The 22,310-nt window shown below is 30.3% G+C and overlaps 2 protein-coding genes across 5 annotated transcripts in view; both read right to left on the bottom strand.

Annotated features, from left to right (window-relative positions):
• LOC130663028 (dual specificity protein kinase splB-like) overlaps positions 1-22,310 on the bottom strand; it is a 528,032-nt gene that overhangs the window by 217,141 nt on the left and 288,581 nt on the right. The window lies entirely within an intron of this gene.
• On the bottom strand, positions 3,671-6,125 carry LOC130663029 (uncharacterized). Of its 3 annotated transcripts, none has more exons than XR_008989143.1 (3): positions 4,550-6,125; positions 4,257-4,467; positions 3,671-3,892 (listed from the first exon to the last, which is right to left on the bottom strand). XR_008989143.1 is itself a non-coding variant. In XM_057462064.1 (2 exons), exons 1-2 carry the CDS (start codon positions 6,005-6,007, stop codon positions 3,889-3,891), a joined length of 1,755 nt encoding a protein of 584 aa, XP_057318047.1. In that variant the 5' UTR covers positions 6,008-6,125; the 3' UTR covers positions 3,672-3,888. The 3 variants fall into 3 exon arrangements, 1 of the variants encoding a protein (XP_057318047.1); XR_008989142.1 differs by having other exon boundaries at positions 3,676-3,892; positions 4,257-4,449; XM_057462064.1 differs by having other exon boundaries at positions 3,672-3,892; positions 4,257-6,125.

The raw sequence follows: 22,310 nt of genomic DNA, 5'->3' as shown, positions 1-22,310 counted from the left end.
TCCAACGGGTTGGTAAAAACGGCCCATTTCGCGTTATTGTTTGGATGAACCAGCAGGGTCGCGTTGGCGAGAGCTTGTTTCGCGGCGTCGAAGGCGTGTTGAAGGTCCACGGTTCATTGGACTGGATGTGATCTTTTGACATTTGGACCTTAAAGTATTTTATTGAGTGTTACGTCCTCGTCACCCTTCAACCCTTTATCCGAAATTTAGAGGCCGACTAATAAAAATTTCATAAGACGACGTTGGGTTGCATCCTACCACAAGCAATGATGTGAATTATCATCCAAAGTCAACATCCAGGCACCACCGGAGTCTTCATGGAAAAATTTTGTTTAACTATATACGTTATTATTGTACATGGATCTGGTGCATAATGCCAGGCCAAATATTAACAATACCCGTAATTATTACATTAATTTTCAATTATGTTAATTTCTTTATTATACGCATGAGTATTTGCAAGTACGCTTTTCTTGTGTGTGTATATATATATATATATGTAACTGGGAGAATATGAGCTTGAGCGCATATGTCATATCCGCGGATATGGGTATGCCCTCATGGCCGTTCACTCATATATATAGATATATATATGTATTAGGGTGGCGCAAAAAAACCGACTATTTTTTTTTTTTCGATCTCGCATGAAAATTTGTTGGTTTACGATGTTTTAAGAAGCCTCTCAACAAATCAGCTCGATAAAAAATTTTTAAGAGGTCGCTCACGAATTTTGAAAATATTAAAAATGATCGAAATTCGGATTTTCATTAAAAAAATTTTTTTTTTCTCGTGGCAGCAATAGTTTAAATTTGTAAAATCATGACTATGCTGAAAATTTCAGCCCAAAATATAAATATTTAAACGGCGCTCAAGAATTTCGAATATTGACTGATAATATGTAACTAATAGTTTGAATTAGTTTTTATAACTCAATTATTGTCATTTCACTTGAATATAACTTTTGCATAACCAAAAATATACAGAACAGTCTTAAACAATGAAATTCGGTCAGTTTTGAATAAGCGAAAAAACCTACCAATTGGATTAAAAATAAAAAAGTATGTAAATAACTTATTATTTCTATTTCTCGGGTTATATTTTCATTCATTGTCATGCAAATTGATAGTGAAAAAATCGAGAAGCTTTATTATTAATATTGTAACGAATGTGAAACTGATCTTTTAAATATTTGAATAGCTAGAAAACAAATGCCTTCTTCTCTTGTTTTATAGATGCGCGATTAAAGTCAGTCAGTCTTATATTGACAACTAAACAGCAAACATTGTATCTCAATAAACTATATATTGCTCTTGCTTTCTTTTACTGCTGTTAATTGTGGTGTTATCATTTCTAATTTAAGTGTGTTATCATTGTAGTGTATAAGTGATATTAATTTAAGATACCAACCACTACAATTTGGTGTCAGAAGTGCGTGAGTGAGTGAAGTGACATATTTAAAAAAAAAAAAAAAAAATATTTATAATTATGCCGCGACAAACAAGACGAACAATTTCCGATGATGTCTCGGATATCATCGAAGACGCTCGGGACAATAAATTGCGGAGCGAGCTTGACAACAAGCTGGAAGATTTCCGCGAGCAAATTACGTGTTATTTGGAGAAGAAGAGTGAGGAAGATAAAAAGAAGAGAGAGGAGGATGAGAAGAGGTTCGACAGCCTAGAATCCAAATTCTCCAGGATGGAAGGATTTCTAAGCAGGATTGCGGATAAATTAGAAGATACATCAAAAGGAAACAAATCCGGTGATGTACCCCTTACTAATAATAATAATAATAATAATAATAATAATAATAATAATAATAATAATAATAATAATAATAATAATAATAATAATAATAATAATAATAATAATAATAATAATAATAATAATAATAATAATAATAATAATAATAATAATAATAATAATAATAATAATAATAATAATAGTCGCGACTCAACATTCGATGCGGTTCCTCCTCGGAACATTAATGTTGAGGCGGAGGTCCATGCCGACGCGGAAATAAATAAAAATTTAGAAAATAAATCGGGCGAAAAATTTGATAAAAATAAACCGAAAATAATCGCGACATCAAACCCATCATTTGTTTTTAGACCGATTGACTCAATTAAACAAGACACATTTGATGCTTCTGTGTCTGCTGATAGATATTTAAAACATTTTGAAATCGTTTCAAATCACAACGGATGGACAGAACAAATTAAAGCGTCATACTTAGGAGCTTCATTGAGAGGAAAAGCTCAAACAATTTTAGAAAAATTATCGTCGGATGAATTAAAAAATTACGATAAAATTAAAGAAATTTTAATATCGCGATTCGGAGAAAGAAAATTTTCTTATGTTTATTTAAATGAATTACAAAATAAAAAACAAAAATTTAACGAGTCTCTTGACAGTTTTGCTGAAACAATAGACAAACTCTCTCGCCTCGCGTATCCCGATTAAACAGATGATATGATTGAACGTCAATCTTCTCAACAATTTATTAGTGGGTTACTAGATAAAAAATTACGATATTCTTTAAGGTCCGAAAAAATTTTTACGTTAAATAAAGCTTTAGAAAGAGCTTTAGAATTAGAATCAATTTCAAAATTAATTGACAGTGAGGAAAGAAATAAAATTCACCCAAATAATAATTTCAAACAATTAGATAATTATAAACCTAATCTTAAAAGAAATTTCGAATTTAATAATAATAATAATAATCCTAACTTTAACCGTACTCCCACTCCTACATGTTGGAACTGCGGAAAGACAGGTCATTTCAAATCAGATTGTAAAAATACCCAAAATCTTAATCAAAATTACCGACAAAATTTTCAACAAAATAAAAGACCAAGATATAACCAAAATAATAAAAATAACCAAAATCAGGGAAACTAAAAACGGTTGATTCGACGGGGGACGAATCAACCTATTCTATTAAAAAAATTAAATTAGACAATTTGGATCCTGATTTTGATTTAATATTACATGGAACTATTAACAATATTCCTTGTAAAATGAATATTGATACCGCGGCTGATATTACCGTTGCTAATATTAATTTATTTAATAATCTAAAAAATAATAATTATAAACTTTATAAAATTTATACGGCATCTGGTAAAGAATTTCCATATAAATTTATTCATAAAAGTCAAATTAAAATTTCGAATTTCTCCATCGATTTAGATATTGTTTTTGCGGAAATTAAAGAGGATTGTTTACTGGGTAAAGATTTTCTAAAAAAATCAAAATTAATAAAAAATTTCAATGAACTTTTAAATAAAAAATTTAACAATAACAAAAAGATCTATGTAAATCAATTAAAAACCGAAACAAATTTATTATTACCAGAATTTTTAAACGAAGTTTACAATTCATCAATTAAAAATTTAAATGATTCACAAAAAGAAAAATTTAATAAATTTTTAATAAAATATCAAAGTATCTTTGCAAAAAATAAAAATGACATTGGCGTCTGTAATTATATTGAACATAATATTGACACAGGAAATGTTCAACCCATTAAACAATCACCTAGGCGTATTCTATTACATTACAAGAAAGAAGCTTTCGAATTATTAAAAGACATGAAAAGTCAGGGTGTTATTCAACCTAGTTCTAGTCCATGGGCATCTCCAGTCGTATTTAAGGGGTTAGGGGTACTCAGGGGTATGAAAAAATGATGATTTTCAATAATTTTTTTTTTGTAGTTAATTACTTTATTTGACAAAAATAAAAACATAGCTTTATTAGAACACGTTTCGATTTGACTTCACGAAAATTTCAAAAAAAAAAATTAATAATTCAAAAAGTTATCGCTGTTTTTGTAGAGCCCGTTCCTCCCGAAGTCCTTTGCGGTGATCATCATAAGTCCTTGGAGATTCATCTAAAATCAATCGGACAAGAAAAATTAGTTTTATTAATAGATAATCTTGTGCCTGATCGAAGCTTTTTTTTTTTTTTTCGAAATTAACAAAATGGCGGCCTCAGGAAATTTTTTTCAAATTTTCGAGAAAAAAACCGACAGTTTATTGTTAAAAAAAAATCGAAATTTTGAAAAAAAAAAAAAATCCTTCGATCAGGCACGAGTTTTTAATGTATTTCAAAAGTACAATAAATTTTATTGAAATCTACCGAGCAGTTTTTAAGTTACAGTGATCACCAGTTCAGAAAACATAGTTTTGAGAAAAACGCATTTAAAGTTTTGCTATGGATTTATGTCGAATTATAAGAATTATTTAATAACTTACACTGAGTCATCTATTCCTGGACCATATAATAGCTCTTCAGCCGACATAGCAGCTTCCAAAATATCGATTTGCTGGTGCCTACGTTGCAATCGACCTTCTCGGGTGTTATCATTAGCGCGCTTATCTGCTACTTTGATACGTGCAGCATCCATTCTTTCTGCATACCGATGAGAATTAGGCCCACAATTAAGTCCTAGTGTATTCATCAAGACTAATAATGAATTTATACCCTCATTAAATATACACATAGCAACGTATGCAGCTATTTGTACGATGGTAAAACTAGTATTTACCGTTTTTGGGCATATTTTCCATACTAGTTGGTTAAAGCTTTCATTATTATTCTGATTGAATCCACCTACACATCTTGAAAGTAAATTTTCATTACTAAGATCTTCGTATATAGGCTTGATAGCTTTTAAAACATCAGAAGGTAAAGGAGAATAATCGTGAGAAAAGGTATCAAGCTCTCCTCTTGCTTCAGCGCGCTGGTAAGAGCACCAAGATTCTTCGCCTTTTGGACACATATCATGATTCGGTTTTTCATCACTCGAGCCGTAGTGATAAAAGGTTGCCATTATAGCAGATTTCATATTTTCAATAGAATCACAATGCCGGCGTATTGCTAAACCATAGTACACAGTTAGTTTGTCTATTAATTTTCCTGTGAGCTTACCTCGACCACCAAGACCTTTTTGTTTACTCTTCAGCGTACGTAATCGACTCCCCATCCGCTTTTGGACATGCCCTATACATTCCTTTTTATTTACAGTTGTATTTTCGTAAGGATCTGATTTTATAATTCCTGAATAGGTCTTGGAGTCACCATCACCAATATAGTTGGCATACTTAACTCCATATTTAGTTTCAGAATACGAAAACATTTCGACCATCGCATCCACCTCCATTTTCCCAGAAGACCCTTGATGATTAGCAGAACACACATCTTCATGCGATTGATACCATTCCTCGAACTCAACAGTATTTGTTTTTTTTTTCCAATACTCACATAGCTTACAATATGCACTTTTAATGTTTATGTCAAGAATCTTTCCAGTAAAATAGCCAATTATAGAAGAAACTCCAAATGACGATGTATATCCCCGTTTTTGCCAGGTTCCATCTCCCGATACAGTTAGATGATTTATATCTTCATTTTCAGTTGTTGGCATTGCTTGCTTTTCTTCATTCACAGCTTTCGTCATGAAGGTTTCTGCGACGGCTTTACTACAATTCAAAATCTGTTTCAGTAAAATTGTATGCGTAGATTTATCTAAAAAAGACGGCATGTCCATCAGGCCGCAAAACTTGCACAATCCTTCGTATCCTATTCCTAGTATTCTCATTACAAAAATGAAACGTCTGTTTATTTCATAAGAATGCCCAACGAAAGAACAGGAAGGAATATATTCATTTCCACAGTTATTACATGCAACTACAATTTTGAATCCCAGCCCACGTGTACTTGCTGTTTGAAACACTACATTTCCATCACATTTTTTACATTTTATAAGAGCAGAAATTGCAGTGAATACCTGAATAAAATTTATTATTCGAAATTCAGTACTGCTGTCTTCAGGTACATCATCTTCAGTGTTTTGTTTTAATTTTTTAGAAGATGTACTCTGAATACTTTCATCACGTTCGGCTGTTTTCGGATTAAAAACATTCTTTCTTTTGACTGAACGCGACTTATTAATTTTTTCAGAACTCCGAAGTTCTCTTGAAACCTTTCTAGAATCACGTCCCATGGTTAATAATTTAATTCACTTGAGAAATAATTTATCACAAAACTATCGACTGATCAGTGCAACGACTACAGGTATACTGGCAACCAAAAATTATTTTTCAGTTCTTGTACTACCTACAAATTGTGAATATATGTAGAAGGATATATATATATATATATATATATATATATATATATATATATATATATATATATATATATATATATAATTATAAATACATTAAAATGGGGAGATATTCATGACAATGAAACCCGAAAGGTCGGTTGCTTGCAGCTGTTTCTAGCTACCTGCTCTCGAATGCCACGTAGCACCCGAGCGTCCTTTGGTCATTGTTAAATAACTCGAAAAGAATTTGTCGGATTCACTTCAAATTTTCACACAATATTTTTAAAATATTATACTTTAAGAAAATGCAAAAAAAAAAAAATCGATTTTTTGAAAATTCTGACTACCCCTAACCCCTTAAAAAAAAAAAGGATGAAACTCTTAGATTTTGTGTAGATTATCGACAATTAAATTCCGTGACAAAGAAAAAGGCTACTCCAATTACTAATCAATTAGAAATTATCGATTCTATAGTAGGTACGGTTTGGATTTCAGTCGTCGATTTTAAAAGCGGATATTGGCAGATCCGCATGAATGAAAAAGACAGGGAAAAGACAGCATTTTGCATAGGTGGTCAACTTTGGGAATTTTTAGTTCTTCCGTTCGGGTTATGTAATACCCCAGCTACTTTCATTGAATTAATGAATATTGTTTTAGAAGGATTAATGAGAAAAATTTGTGAAGTTTATATTGATGACATTATCATTCGTAGTAAAACTTTCTCAGAGCACCTCGAACATTTAGAAATCATATTTGATAGACTTCTTCAAGCAGGCCTAAAAATCAATACTAAAAAATGTGTATTCGTCCAACACAAAGTTCCATTTTTAGGTCATGTAATTTCCGGAAATAAAATCGAATGCGACCCAAAGAAAGTTGAATCAATCACCAATTGGCCTATTCCGAAAAATAAAACCGATCTTCGAAGTTTCTTAGGACTCTGCTCGTATTATAGGAGATTTATAAAAAATTTTTCCCTAATCGCTAAGGATCTTCATAAATTAACCGAGGAAAAAATACAATTTATTTGGGATGATAAAGCTCATCAAGCCTTTGAAAACTTAAAGAAAGCTTTAAGTACTGCCCCTGTTCTAACACCTCCAGATCCGAATCTTCCTTTCATTCTGGATACTGACGCTTCCTATTTCCAATTAGGTGCAGTTTTGTCTCAAGTTCATCAAATTAAAACTCCTGATGGTAAAGAACAAAAAGTTGAAAAAGTAGTAGCTTATTATAACAAAATATTAAACAAAGCGGAAAGAAACTATTGTGTAACTAGGAAAGAATTATTAGCTGTTGTGAAATCAATTGAACATTTTCGTCATTATTTGATAGGGGGAAAATTCATCATTAGAACAGATCATGCCGCACTAAAATGGTTATTATCTTTTAAAAACCCTGAAGGTCAAATGGCTCGTTGGTTAGAGGTTCTATTTCAATACGATTTTGAGATTATTCATCGCCCTGGTAAAAATCATCAAAATGCTGATGCATTATCTCGTCGTCCTTGTGATTGTAAAAAATGTCAAAAATTAAATTTAAAAATTTCAGAAGATTGTCTCTATATCCAACAAATAAATTTAGGTATTACAGATCCTATCAATTGGAGCAAACTCCAGAACGAAGATGAATTATTGAAAGTCGTCATTGATTTTAAGAAAAAAAATCTTATACCAGATTGGCAGTCTATTTCTCATCTTAACTCCACCTTTAAAGTTTATATACTCTATTGGGATTCTTTAGAGTTAAAAAACGATATACTTTATAAAAAGTGGGAATCCCCAAACCTCTCAAAAATTGTTTGGCAAATTATTGTTCCAAAAAGTAAAATTAACGATGTTCTTCATGAAGCACATAACTCTTCATCTGGTGGACATTTTGGAATCAATAAGACCCTTGACAAAATTCGTCAAAGATTCTATTGGGCAACTTGTAAACAGGACGTTGAGTTATGGTGTAAAAATTGTAAAATCTGTTTCTCAAAAAAAGGTCCTCATCGTAAAACTAAAGCAGAATATCAGATTTATAATGTAGGGTCACCATTTGAAAGAATTGCAATTGACATTCTCGGTCCAATTACCAAATCTTCTTCGGGAAATCGTTTTATTTTAGTCGTCACAGATTATTTCACTAGATGGCCAGAAGCGATTCCTCTTCCAAATCACCAAACATCCACAATTGTTGAAGCATTAGTTTGTCATATTATTTGTCGTCATAGTCTTCCTTTAGAAATTCATTCAGATCAAGGTAGAGAATTTGAATCTTTAATTTTTAAAGAATTAATGGAATACTTGGGAATAAAGAAAACTCGAACAACTCCTTTGCACCCTCAATCAAACGGTTTGGTAGAAAAATTGAATAGGACAATTCTTCAATACCTCTCAAAATTTATCTCGAAAAATCAAAAAGATTGGGATAAATGGTTACCACTTTTCCTCTTAGCTTATCGCTCTTCTAAACATGAAACTACAGAATTTTCTCCTGCAATGCTCATGATGGGACGTGAACTCAGAATTCCTTTAGATCTTCTTCGAGGTTCTCCAATAAACCTGGAGAATTCAGAGAAATCTGAGTCACTGTCTGATTTCGTGAGTCAATTGAAAGAGAAAATGAATTCTATTCACAATATTACAAGAAATAAATTTGAAATTAAATCAAACAAAGCGAAATCAAACTTTGATTTAAAAATGAATATGTTAACTTTTAAGGAAAAAGAATTAGTTTGGCTCTATTTCCCCCATAGAGTCAAGGGAAAATCTCCAAAACTTCAATGCGATTGGGAAGGTCCTTATGAAATTGAAAATAGGCTAAATAACGTAGTTTATAGAATCAGAACAATCCCCAAAGGAAAATATAAAATTGTGCATGTAAACCGTCTTGCACCGTACTGTGATCAATAAGAAAAATAAAGAGAAGTCCGGCTGGGACCCTAAACGATCTCAGTATAGACGTTGTAAAAGGTTCCCGGGATTCTGTAGTCAATTAGTAAGTCTAGGATATCTTGCAAACTGATAGAATTGAAGATGTCTGAACGACTACTAAAGACTGGTATAGTCCTTAGGAGAAGTCTGACAGTGGACCCTGAATAACCACACTGTAGACGTTATTGAAGAGTTCCCGAGATTCTGAAAGAAGTCTGGCTGAGGGCTCCGAACGATCTCGGTGGTAACGTTGTTCGAGGGATTCCCGGGATTCTATAAGGACTGGAATGTTCTAAGTTCGGTTATTAGCTGAGGGAAGTCCGTCTGAGGACCCTGAACGATTAGTCGTTGTAAGGGGTTCCCGGGATTCTTGGGCCTTTGATGAGAGACTGGATATTTCTTTTGGTTTAAGTGAGCTCAGCTCAAATCAAAAGTTTGAATTCTTAAGACTTATCATTGGTCAACAGTATCCTGACTGGAGCTTTGGGATCCATCCGGAGTTGGCATAGTCAACATTTCTCTTAAGTAGTGCACGACTTCTGGGAGATAGGTGGATACCCTGGAGAGTTTCCGAGGAACTTTTAGGGGGAAATATTGAAATTCGTTGCAACGTGTATTATTCAGTAATCATTGATATGTTAGCCATAGATAACATATCGGCATATGAGCTGAATGGACCGAGCTGTAGAACATTGAGCATTAAGATCGAAAAAGTAGCAAATTGATCACACTAAAAGTTTATAATGAACAACTGATAAATGATAGAATGTAATGATGAAATATGTTTGAATATGAAATTTAATAAAATGTTGGAGATACTCGTTTTGTTTTTTCTATTATGTGCAGATAATATTTCGAATTTCATTGGGGAAGGAGAGAAGGAGTCCATTCCTAGTCCTTCAAGGAGGAGAGGAAGGAGTTCCTGTTCCCATTCCGCACCTGATCCCATTCCCATTGAAGGTCCATTCAATCAAGAGGAGGGTTACATTTTTAATTTATTTATTTTGATTCGTTAAATAGAAAATAGAGTCACGAACACTAATTAACTTCTTAGCAGAATGTTTTATTTTTTTATTATTATCAATTCTTAGCTCAATTAATCTATAGACTATTTTTTTTTATTTTTTTATTATCTTTGCGTTAGCCTACAGGGTTGTTTTTGGGCTATGGTGTTTTTTTCCCTGTAGGGTGATAGATAGGGTGTGTTGGGACCATAGCGGAATCGAACGAAGATTGTAAATAGTTTTAATTTCAATTAAGTTCGATTCTTCCAACACAAATTTTATCGGGACGATAATTTTATTGAGAAGGGGGTAGTGTAACGAATGTGAAACTGATCTTTTAAATATTTGAATAGCTAGAAAACAAATGCCTTCTTCTCTTGTTTTATAGATGCGCGATTAAAGTCTGTCAGTCTTATATTGACAACTAAACAGCAAACATTGTATCTCAATAAACTATATATTGCTCTTGCTTTCTTTTACTGCTGTTAATTGTGGTGTTATCATTTCTAATTTAAGTGTATTATCATTGTAGTGTATAAGTGATATTAATTTAAGATACCAACCACTACAATATTTAAGGGTCGCTCAGAAACGTCCACGAGACTGCGCTCGGAAACATTCAAAATTCTTGAGCGCCGTTTAAATATTTAAATTTTGGGCTGAAATTTTCAGCATAGTCATGATTTTACAAATATAAACTATTGCTGCCACGAGAAAAAAAAAAATTTTTTAAATAAAAATCCGAATTTCGATCATTTTTGATATTTTCAAAATTCGTGAGCGACCTCTTAAAAATTTGTTATCGAGCTGATTTGTTGAGAGGCTTCTTAAAACATCGTAAACCAACAAATTTTCATGCGAGATCGAAAAAAAAAAATAGTCGGTTTTTTTGCGCCACCCTAATATGTATATATATATATATATTTGTATATCATACAGTTATGTCTTATTCATACATATATATATATATAAGTATACACATACATAGTCTAAATAGGAGTGTATATGGGTATATGTGTGTATAATGCACTTATATATTATGCATTTATATATTATACATTTGTACGCATACATTTATACGATTACGTAGCATAAGCTACTATAACATGATTATTGTCGTAGTGATAGAATTAAATACAACGAGAATAAGCTCTTCAGGGTTTATTCTCGCCTAATACCTTTCAATGAGAACTAACGTCTAAGAGAGTCAATCTCACCCTTAAAAATTTTCTTTTTTTTTATAAACAAGGAATAGGCGGATGGTTAGCACCCTGAACAGTTTTTTTTATAAAAATTTTATAAAATTATTGTATCACGTGTGCTATCCATCTCACTTATTCCTTGGTTTTTGCATTAATAATTTAAACAATATTTACTGCTGACGAAATTAAATTTAATAATCAAAATTTTAATGATTCAAACGAAATTAAATATTTTGAATAAATAATAATTCTTAGAAGAATAAAGTATCGAGATAACCAAAGTTGCAGTCTAAACAAAAGGCTGAGACCTCATCTTGGCGTTGATTCTCACCACCTCCACGCCACACATAGAAATTAGGGGGGGGGAAATTAGGGAATTAGCAAAGAGAACAAAGGAGTCAAGAGAATTAATTAGCAGTCGAGTGACAGATTTGAATGAGCGAGATCTGCTGATGATCTTGGAAGGAAAAAAATTAATCTATTAGAATTTTACGAAGGTAAAATTTGTGATGTTTCAATCATTCGAAAAGTAGAGTCTACCCGAAAACTTAAGCGTTACGAGTCAAAAATAATTTAATGAATTGTGATTTTTAAATCTTTTGATCTTTTCATGATAAAATTTATTAAATAGTAAAATTAAAATAATTTTGTGAATTGTGATTTTTAAATCTCTTGATCTGTTCTCGATAAAATTTAATTGGGAAAATTTGATAAAATAATTTAATGAATTGTGATTTTTAAATCTTTTGATCTTTTCATGATAAAATTTATTAAATAGTTAAATTAAAATAATTTTGTGAATTGTGATTTTTAAATCTCTTGATCTGTTCTCGATAAAATTTAATTGGGGAAAATTTGATAAAATAATTTAATGAATTGTGATTTTTAAATCTTTTGATCTTTTCATGATAAAATTTATTAAATAGTAAAATTAAAGTAATTTTGTGAATTGTGATTATTAAATCTCTTGATCTGTTCTCGATAAAATTTAATTGGGGAAAATTTTATAAAATAATTAAATTGAAATAATTTTGTGAACTGTGAATTTTAAATCTTTCGATCTTATCTTGATAAAATCTATTTGGAAAATTTTATAAAATAATTAAATTGAAATAATTTTGTGAATTTTGAATTTTAAATCTTTTGATCTTTTCTTGATAAAATTTATTTGGAAAATTTTATAAAATAATTAAATTGAAATAATTTTGTGAATTGTGAATTTTAGATCTTTCGATCTTTCCTTGATAAAATTTATTTGGAAAATTTCATAAAATAATTAAATTGAAATAATTTTGTGAATCGTAAATCTTTTCATCTTTGATAAAATTTATTTGGAAAAATTTTATTCATAAATTGATTAAATTAAAATAATTCTGCGATTCGTGGTTTTAAAGTTTATTTGGGAAATTTTAATTAAAATAATTTCAAGAAACTTGTGATATTTATTTATTTGATTATTTTGATAATTCGAAATGAATTCTTTTCATACAATTTTAAACTAATTTGTGAAATTTATTTATTCGGTTATTTTGATAATTTGAAATGAATTCTTTTCACACAATTTTAAATTAATTTGTGAAATTTATTTATTCGATTATTTTGATAATTTGAAACGAATTCTTTCCACACAATTTTAAATTAATTTGTTAAATTTATTTATACGATAAATTCAATAATTTGAAATGAATTCTTTTCACAAAATCCTTAATTAATTTGTGAAATTTATTTATTCAATCGTTTTAATAACTTTAAATGAATTCTTTCCATCAAATTTGGATTAACTCAAACCCCAATGGGTTAAACATGAATGGGATAACCTTGTCACTCAAATTCGTATCTTAAGCCGCTGGCGTTAATAATAATAATAAATAAAAAGTTTTTTTTTATATACAACTATTGAAATTATTACTTTTGGTAATAGGCGTGGAGGATATTAGAATTTAACCTATACCATATAAATGTATTTTTTTTTTTTCTTATTATTTTATAATTACCTTTTGTCAATTCAAATATTCTTTGTCTATAATAAATCTGAGGAATAAGTCGGATCAGACGTTATCATTATTTTATTTAAATGAAAACCTCCCGCCGTGTGTCTAATCGATTAAAATCAAAACCCAAAGTCTGTAAGTGCCCGGGTTGTCCCGGTTACCTTAAACCTGTTCCTGAGTCAAATAATTCCTATAAGTTGATTCCTATAACAATTGGGGAAAGACCTCTTCCGTTGACTTGGGTCAACGAAAGAGATCCTAGGTTTAATTTCTACGCTTCCAGGCTTTTGAACGATCCAACAGTGACGGAAGTGATATACTTCCCTGAAACCCCAGTTCCTGAGGTAATAACGATTGAGTGATCCACGGTGGCGTTGGCGTTTTATACAATTCAGAAACAACAAAAGGACCGACAAAGAAAGTACCTCCCGGTACATTTCACATAAAACCATGATTTCAACATCCATCTGATTTAACCAGAGAATATTCCCTGGGATCAGTAGATTCCTAAAAGATTCTAAAAATTCTAACGATTCCCCTAATTGGTATAAATGTTACCGACAGGACGTAACATTGAGTGGTGATAAAATCTCTGCGGCGTTATTAATGAACTTCCTATACAAATTTACTGTACCGAGAAATCCGCGTAATGATTTAACGGTTTTCGGTGGCTCCATCTTGAGGATGGCCTCGAATTTATCTGGGAGTGGCTTGATTCGGTCTTTGTTAATAAGATGGCCCAAAAACTTGACTTCTGGCTGCGCAATTTGACACTTCGGTACGTTTGTAACCAATCCGTAGTCACGGAGGCGTTAAAATAGAATTTTCAGGTGCTGAAGATGTTCGTCTTCATCTTTGGATGCGAAAAGGAGGTTGTCAATATACGGGAAGACGAAGTCCAGGTCTCGAGTAGTTGCGTCGATGAACCTCTGGAATGTTTGAGCAGCGTTTCGGAGTCCAAACGTCATATATATGAACTCGAATGGCCCGAAAGGCGTGATGATCGTCGTTTTTGGTATATCCTCCGGTGCGACGTTGATTTGGAGGAACGCGTAAAAAAAATTAAAGACGGAAAAAAACTGTTTGCCGTGTAGATTAGCGGTAAAGTCGTCGATGGAACGCGAGAAGTAATCGTTTGGCTCCGTCCGAGCGTTAAGAGGACGATGATCCCCGCATGGTCGCCATCCACCGGTCTTCTTCTGCACAAGGTACAGTGGAGTGGACCAGGCGCTGTCGGAAGGTCGGCAGATGCCAAGTTCAATCATCTTTTTAATTTTGTCTTGCGTGATTTTGAGTTTCTGCGGGCAGAGACGGCAAGCTTTGCTTTTGATCGGTGGACCATCGGTTGTTTTGATGTGGTGCAGCGTAGAGTGCTTCTTAGTCCGGGAATAAGTCGTGTCTGGGCGAGTGATATCCTCGTATTCGCGAGGTAGCCTGATGTAGACTGAATCACCTTCCATTGCTTTGATTGAAGAGAACGATGCTGTATTCATAGAAGTCGCTGGAGTAGTTAACTCGGTAATGCCTTCGCGCAAAGTGTTTAAGGTCGACGGTTAAGTCAAAATGACTCAGAAAATGGACCCGATGATCGGCTTGGTTACGTCAGCGATGATGAATCGCCATGTGAAATCTCGTCTGTGTCCGGGATCGGGTGTTAGGGTGATAGTCTAGTCGACAAGATGAAAATCGTCCAAAATAGAGATACTGCTCTTAAAATTAGGTGCGGTAGCTCATTGGATCCGGAATGACGCCTAGAAAAATGTTCTCGAAGCGTGTATTAGCACGTCAATAATCGCAAAAGTTATAAACAATTAAAGATGAAAAAATTAAGGTATTTCGTTTTTTGCCAATATTTCATAGAATATTAATATATAAGAAATCTAACAAAAAGATTTTTAAAAAGGAGGAAATTTTCGATAAAAAACTCCTACTCCCCGGATTTCTATCTCCATTATTTATAATTTCAATTTAACGCTGAAAATGGGTCTCCGCGCGACACTTTTAAGTTGAACGCGCGGTGTCAAAAGCGAGTAGACACACTGATTAATTGATTTAAAGTATTGAATATTTTTTTTTAATTTGAAAAAATTATGGTGTATTCTAAACACTTTAAATAATTTATTCCCGTTGGAAATTTTACTTAAAGTTAATTTATCAACAAATTGAACGATCGTTAACTAACAAAATTTTCTCGAACTTACGTCTTGTGACGTCACGACGTCGTATTCTTGCTGTCAATCAATTTATTAAAAATCGTACATGCTATGCCATCTGGCTATGCATAAATTAATTAATTAGCAAATGACTTCCAGCAATTATTACGGCTGATGATTTTTAAATTTGAATTTAAATTCAAATTATTTTCATGGAATATTGTTGTTGATAAATATAAATAAATAAATATAAAAATGAGAATATTAAAGTTAAACAAAAATGAATGTTTATGAATTTGAATATAAATTCAAATTATTATATTTTATAATTAATAATAAATATAAAAGTTATTAAATGATTATTGAATAAATGAAATATTGAAATAAAATAATAAATATGAAATATGAAATAATGAAATGAAAATTATGAAATTATTATTATAAAAAAAATATGAAATGAATTTTGAAACATCTTTAAGAGATAAAGATATTTGTTGTTTAAAAGAAAAAGAAATAAAATTAATTATTAATGGTATGTTTATTAATAATGAAAGGAAATAATAAATAAATATGGAATGAAATTGTGAAATGTTAGAATAAAATATAATTAAATAATAATTATTAATAAACAAGTTATTAATAATTAAAAATGAAATGAATTACAAATGTTTAAATAATAAAAGAAAATATTGCAATAAAGAAAAAAAGTAAGAATTAATAAATATTGATTTATGAATTCGACTCCAATGCTTTATGTGTATATTGCTTACTGCATTGGAAGTCATGAAAAATATATATATATATATAAATAATAACTATGAAAAAATATTGATTCAATTATGACCAATGAAATAATTGGTATAATTAAATAATTATTGAAAGGGATGTTACTACCTGGTAACAGCTCTTCTGGAAATCGAAAAAAATTTCAGTTTCCTAAGTGAGCTCATTCATCATTGACGAAATTTTAATTATTTAAAGGCAAAGTCCTTAATTTTATTAAATCATTAATAATGGTGATTAAATTGTTTATAAACTGAATTATTAAAATATAATTCAGAAGTTTTTTTAAAATAATTGTTGAATTATTCAAAAGTGGTAATTCATTTAATTAATAAATAATTTTGATAAACATTCCATCGATTATCAAATCTAATTCCAATTATTTAAATATAATTCATTTAATAAATAAAATTCAATATTGATAAAATTACATCAATTATCAAGGGTTGGGAAGGAAGAATAATAGCGTTAAAAATTGTAAACCGCATTTAATTGTCTAATTCAAATTTAATTTTGTTTTGTAATAATTTTTAAATAATTGTTTTGATTTAAATAAATTTGGAAGTTGTTTTAATTTTGCTTTTATTATTTTACTAAACTAATTAAATTTTATTTTACTTAATTTTTAATATTTTAAATTATTTCTTAGACAACGAACCGTAAGTATTTTTATTTTAATTTTATTTTTAATAAACAGTCATCCTTATAGCTCCGTCCCAGTTATTCCGCTCGGTGAAGGCTAAACAGGAGCGCTACTTTTAATATGTGCTATTTTGACGTAACATATATCAAAAATTTTTGGGGGTTCGTCCGGGATACATAAGGATGCTGTTCATTATTAATAACAATAATAAAAATTAAAATCAATAATGATGAAATTAATTAATTTACAAAAAAAAAAATATTTAAAAAAAAAATTTTAATTTAAATCAATGTAACTTCAAATGAATAATTGAAATAACTTCATTTCAAAGGAAAAATGATTTCCTATGTCAGATAGAATAGTTACTCGGAAATTTGCAAAAGAAAATAATATAGATATCAATCTGGATCCTTCCGGAGAAAATCCAGATTCATCCACTGAACAACAAAAAAATCCTTATCGTTCTAGTGGAAGACGTTCTCTCAAAGATACCTCGATTTCACTTAATTATTCAAATTTTGTTCAAAATAATAATTTGCATAGTACTAACCAACTAACTAATGAAAGTATTGAAGAAAATCCTAATGAAAATAATTCTGACTTTGGTCATCATTCTAATATTGAAAATTCTACTGAATCGTTTGAAAAATTACCCTTAAATTCAAAAAAAAAATAAAGAAGTAAATAGACATGACAATCAAACAAATGATTCTGCACAACATTCTGAAGTTAATTCTACAAATGAACACCCACACAATGCACTTTTGAATAATGAGCATATTTTAAATAACAATAACAATAACAATCACAATAATAATCAAGTCAATAACCGGTAGCAATGGCTCTTTCAGCAAATCAATCTATTTCTTTACGTGACGCGTTCGAATTTGTACCCGAATATGATGGTGAAAATATGACACTTACAGAATTTATAACTGCTTGTAATGAAGCTTTTAGTTCTTTACCGGGAGATGCTGAACCTAATTTGGTTGAATTATTGCGAAAAAAATTAAAAGGCGATTTAATAAAATCTATAAACTGTGCAACAGTAAATACACAACAAGAATTTTATAACTTTTTAAGGGGAAAAGCAGCCCCAAATAAAACAGAAATGCAATTATTGGGTGAATTGGGTCGCGTTTATCAAAAAGACAGAGAATCTGTTTTAAAATATTCTAATCGAATTTGTGATATTGCATCACAATTAGTTGAAGTACACAAAAGAACACATACACAAGTAGAAAACGAAGCTTATATAGTACAAGTGGAGCGAAGAGCCGTAGAAAGTTTTTTAAATGGTCTTAATCCTGAAATCGAAAGTAAAATTCGAACCTTAAATAATAATTTTCAAAATACACTTAATGAAGCTATTAAAATCGAACAAAAAATTAAATTTAGAAAAGAATTAAGTGAATTTGAAAATATAAAACGAAGGGGAATTGAAAACCCCGTGTTTCTTTGCGACGAAGTCAATCGCGAACACAATAATTCTCAAAAACCACATCAATCTAATTACCAACAAAAACAAGATTTTTACTCTCAAAATAAACGATTTGATCATAATAAAAATTTTATTAAACAATCAAACTTAAGACAAACTGTTATTTGCCAATTTTGCGATAAAGCAGGTCATACTGCTGATAAATGTTTTAAATTATTAAATTCTAGAGAAAGTCAAAATGTTGAGAGATGTCAAATTTGTAATAGATCTGGTCACATTGCTAAAATTTGTAGATTAAAATATGAATTTTTAAATAACAATTCTAAAAACTTTAATAAATGTTTAACTTGTGGTAGTCATGAACATTCAAGTAATAATTGTCCTAAACAAATTATTAGTTGTGATTATTGTAAAAAAATGGGTCACAGAATTAGAGATTGTTGAAAGAAAATAAATGATGAAGGCAAACAAATAAAAGAAAATCACCCTTCAACCTCTAATTCACATTTTGGGGTTTTTGATAGAATTCCACTCAAAACTATTAGCGATAAAAAAGAAACTCGCGTTGAACAAATTAATTTAAATAAAAATAATGAAAGTCCAACAATTTTATTAGGATATAGCGTAAATCCTAATGTTGGACGAATTTCAGTAATGCTAGACACAAGTAGCGGTCCTAATATTTTAAAAGAAAGTTTTTGTCTAAAAGGGGCAATTCTAGATAAAACTAAAACTATGAAATTACTTGGAATTAACGAAATTCCAGTTGAAGCATTGGGTGAAGTTGAATTAGATTTTCTTGATTTAGAAATTAAATTGTTAATAGTTCCTGACGATTTTCCAATCGAGCAATCGGGAATATTGGGTTCGACTTTCTTTGACGAAGCGAAAGTCCAAATTTGCTATCAAGATCGCGTTATTTAAATAAATAATAAACAATATTTTTTCTATGATACTGATGAATCAATAAATCAATCATTTAATTGGGAAAAATTAGTGCAAAATAATTTTCAAGATAAAATTTATCCTGTAACTACTCAAGAAAATCTAGAAGAAAAAAATGGAATGAAGAAACAAGAAATAAAAAACGAAAATGAAGTACATAAAGTAAAAATAGAAACTAATGAAGAAACAGATAAATAAATAATAATTAAAATTGAAAATGAAGAAGAATCTGATTTTGATGATGACATTGTTACGTTCCCGTAATATTTTATTGATTAAATTAAATTAATTATTTTTCATAAATTAATTTAATTCGATGTAACGGAAATCAGTTACGATAAGAGAGTCGCCGTGGCTCGCGAGTAGTCAAAACAGATGACGATGCATGAGACCCGGGCCACGACGATTTTCTCACAGAGAACCTGAGATGCAGCGTCAACATTTTGTCAACTCTGTTGACTTTATTATATTTTTATAATGACTAAACAGTCAGTCCTTCGAGAGAGCTCATAGAGCTCGATCCTCTGCTCTCTATATAGTTAATAAACGTAATTAATTCTAAATTAATTCAACCTTATTTTGGGGTGCCAATTGGCACCCCAATATTTTCACCTACACTATGACCTATCCATTCACTATCCAAAATAAATAATTACAATAAAATAATCGACGACCAAGGCCCACCGGGGGTCTGTCGATACTCCAATGAGGCCAAACCTGAATTAAATTTAATAATTAAAAATTATTTTCATTTTTAATTAGTTTGGGGTAATTCTCAAAACGTAACAGTGGTGCTGTGACTAGGATCAGTGACCATTGTTTATAGACGATACAAATAATTATTAAATAATTAAAAATTAATATTGGGAATTATTCAAAACGTAACAGTGGTGCTGTGACCAGGATCAGTGACCATTGTTTATAGACAATACAAATAATTAATAAATAATTAAAAATTAATATTGGGAATTATTCAAAACGTAACAATATGCATCAAATAATGGCTATGGGATTTCAGAATTTTAATATTTATGGAAGTGATACCGACTACGATTCAGACGATGAAGCAGAAGAAGAAGAACCAGAAGAAGATAATAAAATAAAGGTAAAAATAAATGAAGAAACTACTAAAACTTTTAACAAAAATAAAATAAATAATAATCAACCTGAAAATGAGGAAAATTTACAAGAAAAATCTGAAATAATAAATACAATCAAACAAGATAACAATAAAAAAAAGCATTCAAAGGTAAATTCCAATTACACTATTGAAAATAAAGACTATAATTTACATGAGTCGATCAATAAATATAATAAAGAAATTATATATGCTCAGCGAGTATTAGTTATCAACAATGCTCGTGAGAACGAAGAAAAGAATCAAGAAGATGCCACAGGACACTCTTCACATGATACTGATGCTATGAATCAAAATAAATCACGTTTTGAAAAAATAAAAGAGGTGTTAAATGTAAAACATTTAAATAAAATCGAACAAGAATCTCTTTATGATTTAATAAAAGATAATACTGAAAGATTTCACCTTCCAGGTGAATATTTACCAGCAACAGATAGAGTTGAACATGAAATTTTGACTACAGATGAAAGACCTGTTAATATTAAAAATTACAGAATTCCTCATGCTTTAAAGGAAAAAATCAATCGACAAATTAAAGAATTATTGGAAAATATTATTATTGTGGAATCAAGGTCACCATACAACAGTCCAGTCTGGATAGTTCCAAAGAAACCGGACTCTGAAGGAAGAAAACAATGGAGAATGGTAATCGATTATCGGGCATTAAATGAAAAGACGATTAAAAATGCATATCCACTACCAAATATAACTGATATAATTGATAGTTTGGGTGGAGTTGAATATTATTCTGTTCTAGATTTATCATCGGGTTTTCATAAAATTTAAATGAAGGAAAAAGATCAACATAAAACCGCTTTTTCTACTATTTTAGGTCATTTTGAATTTTTAAGATTGGTTTTTGGCCTAGCAAATGGCTCAGCTACATTTCAAGCATTAATGGAAGATGTTTTTTCAGGATTAATTGGTGTTATATTATACGTTTTTATGGATGATATAATTTTATTTGCAAGAACTTTACAGGAACACATCGAAAGATTAAAAATTGTTTTTCAGAGATTAAAAGAAGCAAATTAAAAATTAAAACCAGATAAATGCAAATTCCTCAAACGAGAAGTTTGTTATTTAGGTCATTTAATTAGTAAAAATTCTATAAGACCTGATCCAAGTAAAATTGAAGCTGCAAAGAAATATCCAGTTCCGACTACTCAGAAAAAAGTTCGTCAATTTTTGGGTTTTACTAATTATTATAGAAGATTTATTAAAGATTTTGCAAAAATAGCTAAACCATTGATAAAATTACTTCAAAAAGATGTCAAGTTTTTATGGAATAAAGAAGCTCAAGAAGTTTTTGAAATATTAAGAAATAAATGATGTGAACCACCTGTATTAAATACACCTGATTTTACAATGCCATTTATTATTACCACTGATGCATCAGGTTATGCAATCGGAGCGGTTTTATCACAAGGACAAATCGGAGAAGACACTGCATGTGCATACGCTTCAAGAGAATTGAGAGACGCTAAAATAAGATACGAAACATATGAAAAAGAAGCATTAGCTATTGTTTATGGTGTAAAAATATTTAGACCATATGTTTATGGTAAAGAATTTACTCTCGTTACAGATCTTAAACCATTTGGTTTCAAAAGGCAAAAGATGTAAATACAAGAGTTTTAAAATGGAGATTAAAATTAGGAGAATACAATTTTAAAGTTATTTACAAACCAGGTAAAACAAATTATGTTGCTGATGCTTTGTCAAGAAATCCAATCGAAACAGAAGGATTTCAACAAATCAAAGTAACAAGAGCTGCAGCAAAGAAACAAGAAATAAAAACCACACCACAACCAACAACTAAAACAACTAATGAAATTAATAAAAATAAAAATTTAAACAAAAACAAAAAAAAAAATACAAAAAAAAGTAAGTGATAAAAATAACGATTCAACCGACGAAGAAATTACAAATCAACCAAGAATTATTAGGCGCAAGATAAAAGTGAAACAAATCAAG

This window comes from Microplitis mediator, chromosome 2 (assembly GCF_029852145.1).
Source record: "Microplitis mediator isolate UGA2020A chromosome 2, iyMicMedi2.1, whole genome shotgun sequence".
In the NCBI taxonomy this organism is placed as follows: domain Eukaryota; kingdom Metazoa; phylum Arthropoda; class Insecta; order Hymenoptera; family Braconidae; genus Microplitis; species Microplitis mediator.
The sequence above is the reverse complement of the archived record's forward strand: the minus strand, read 5'-3'. Positions and strand labels throughout refer to the sequence as shown.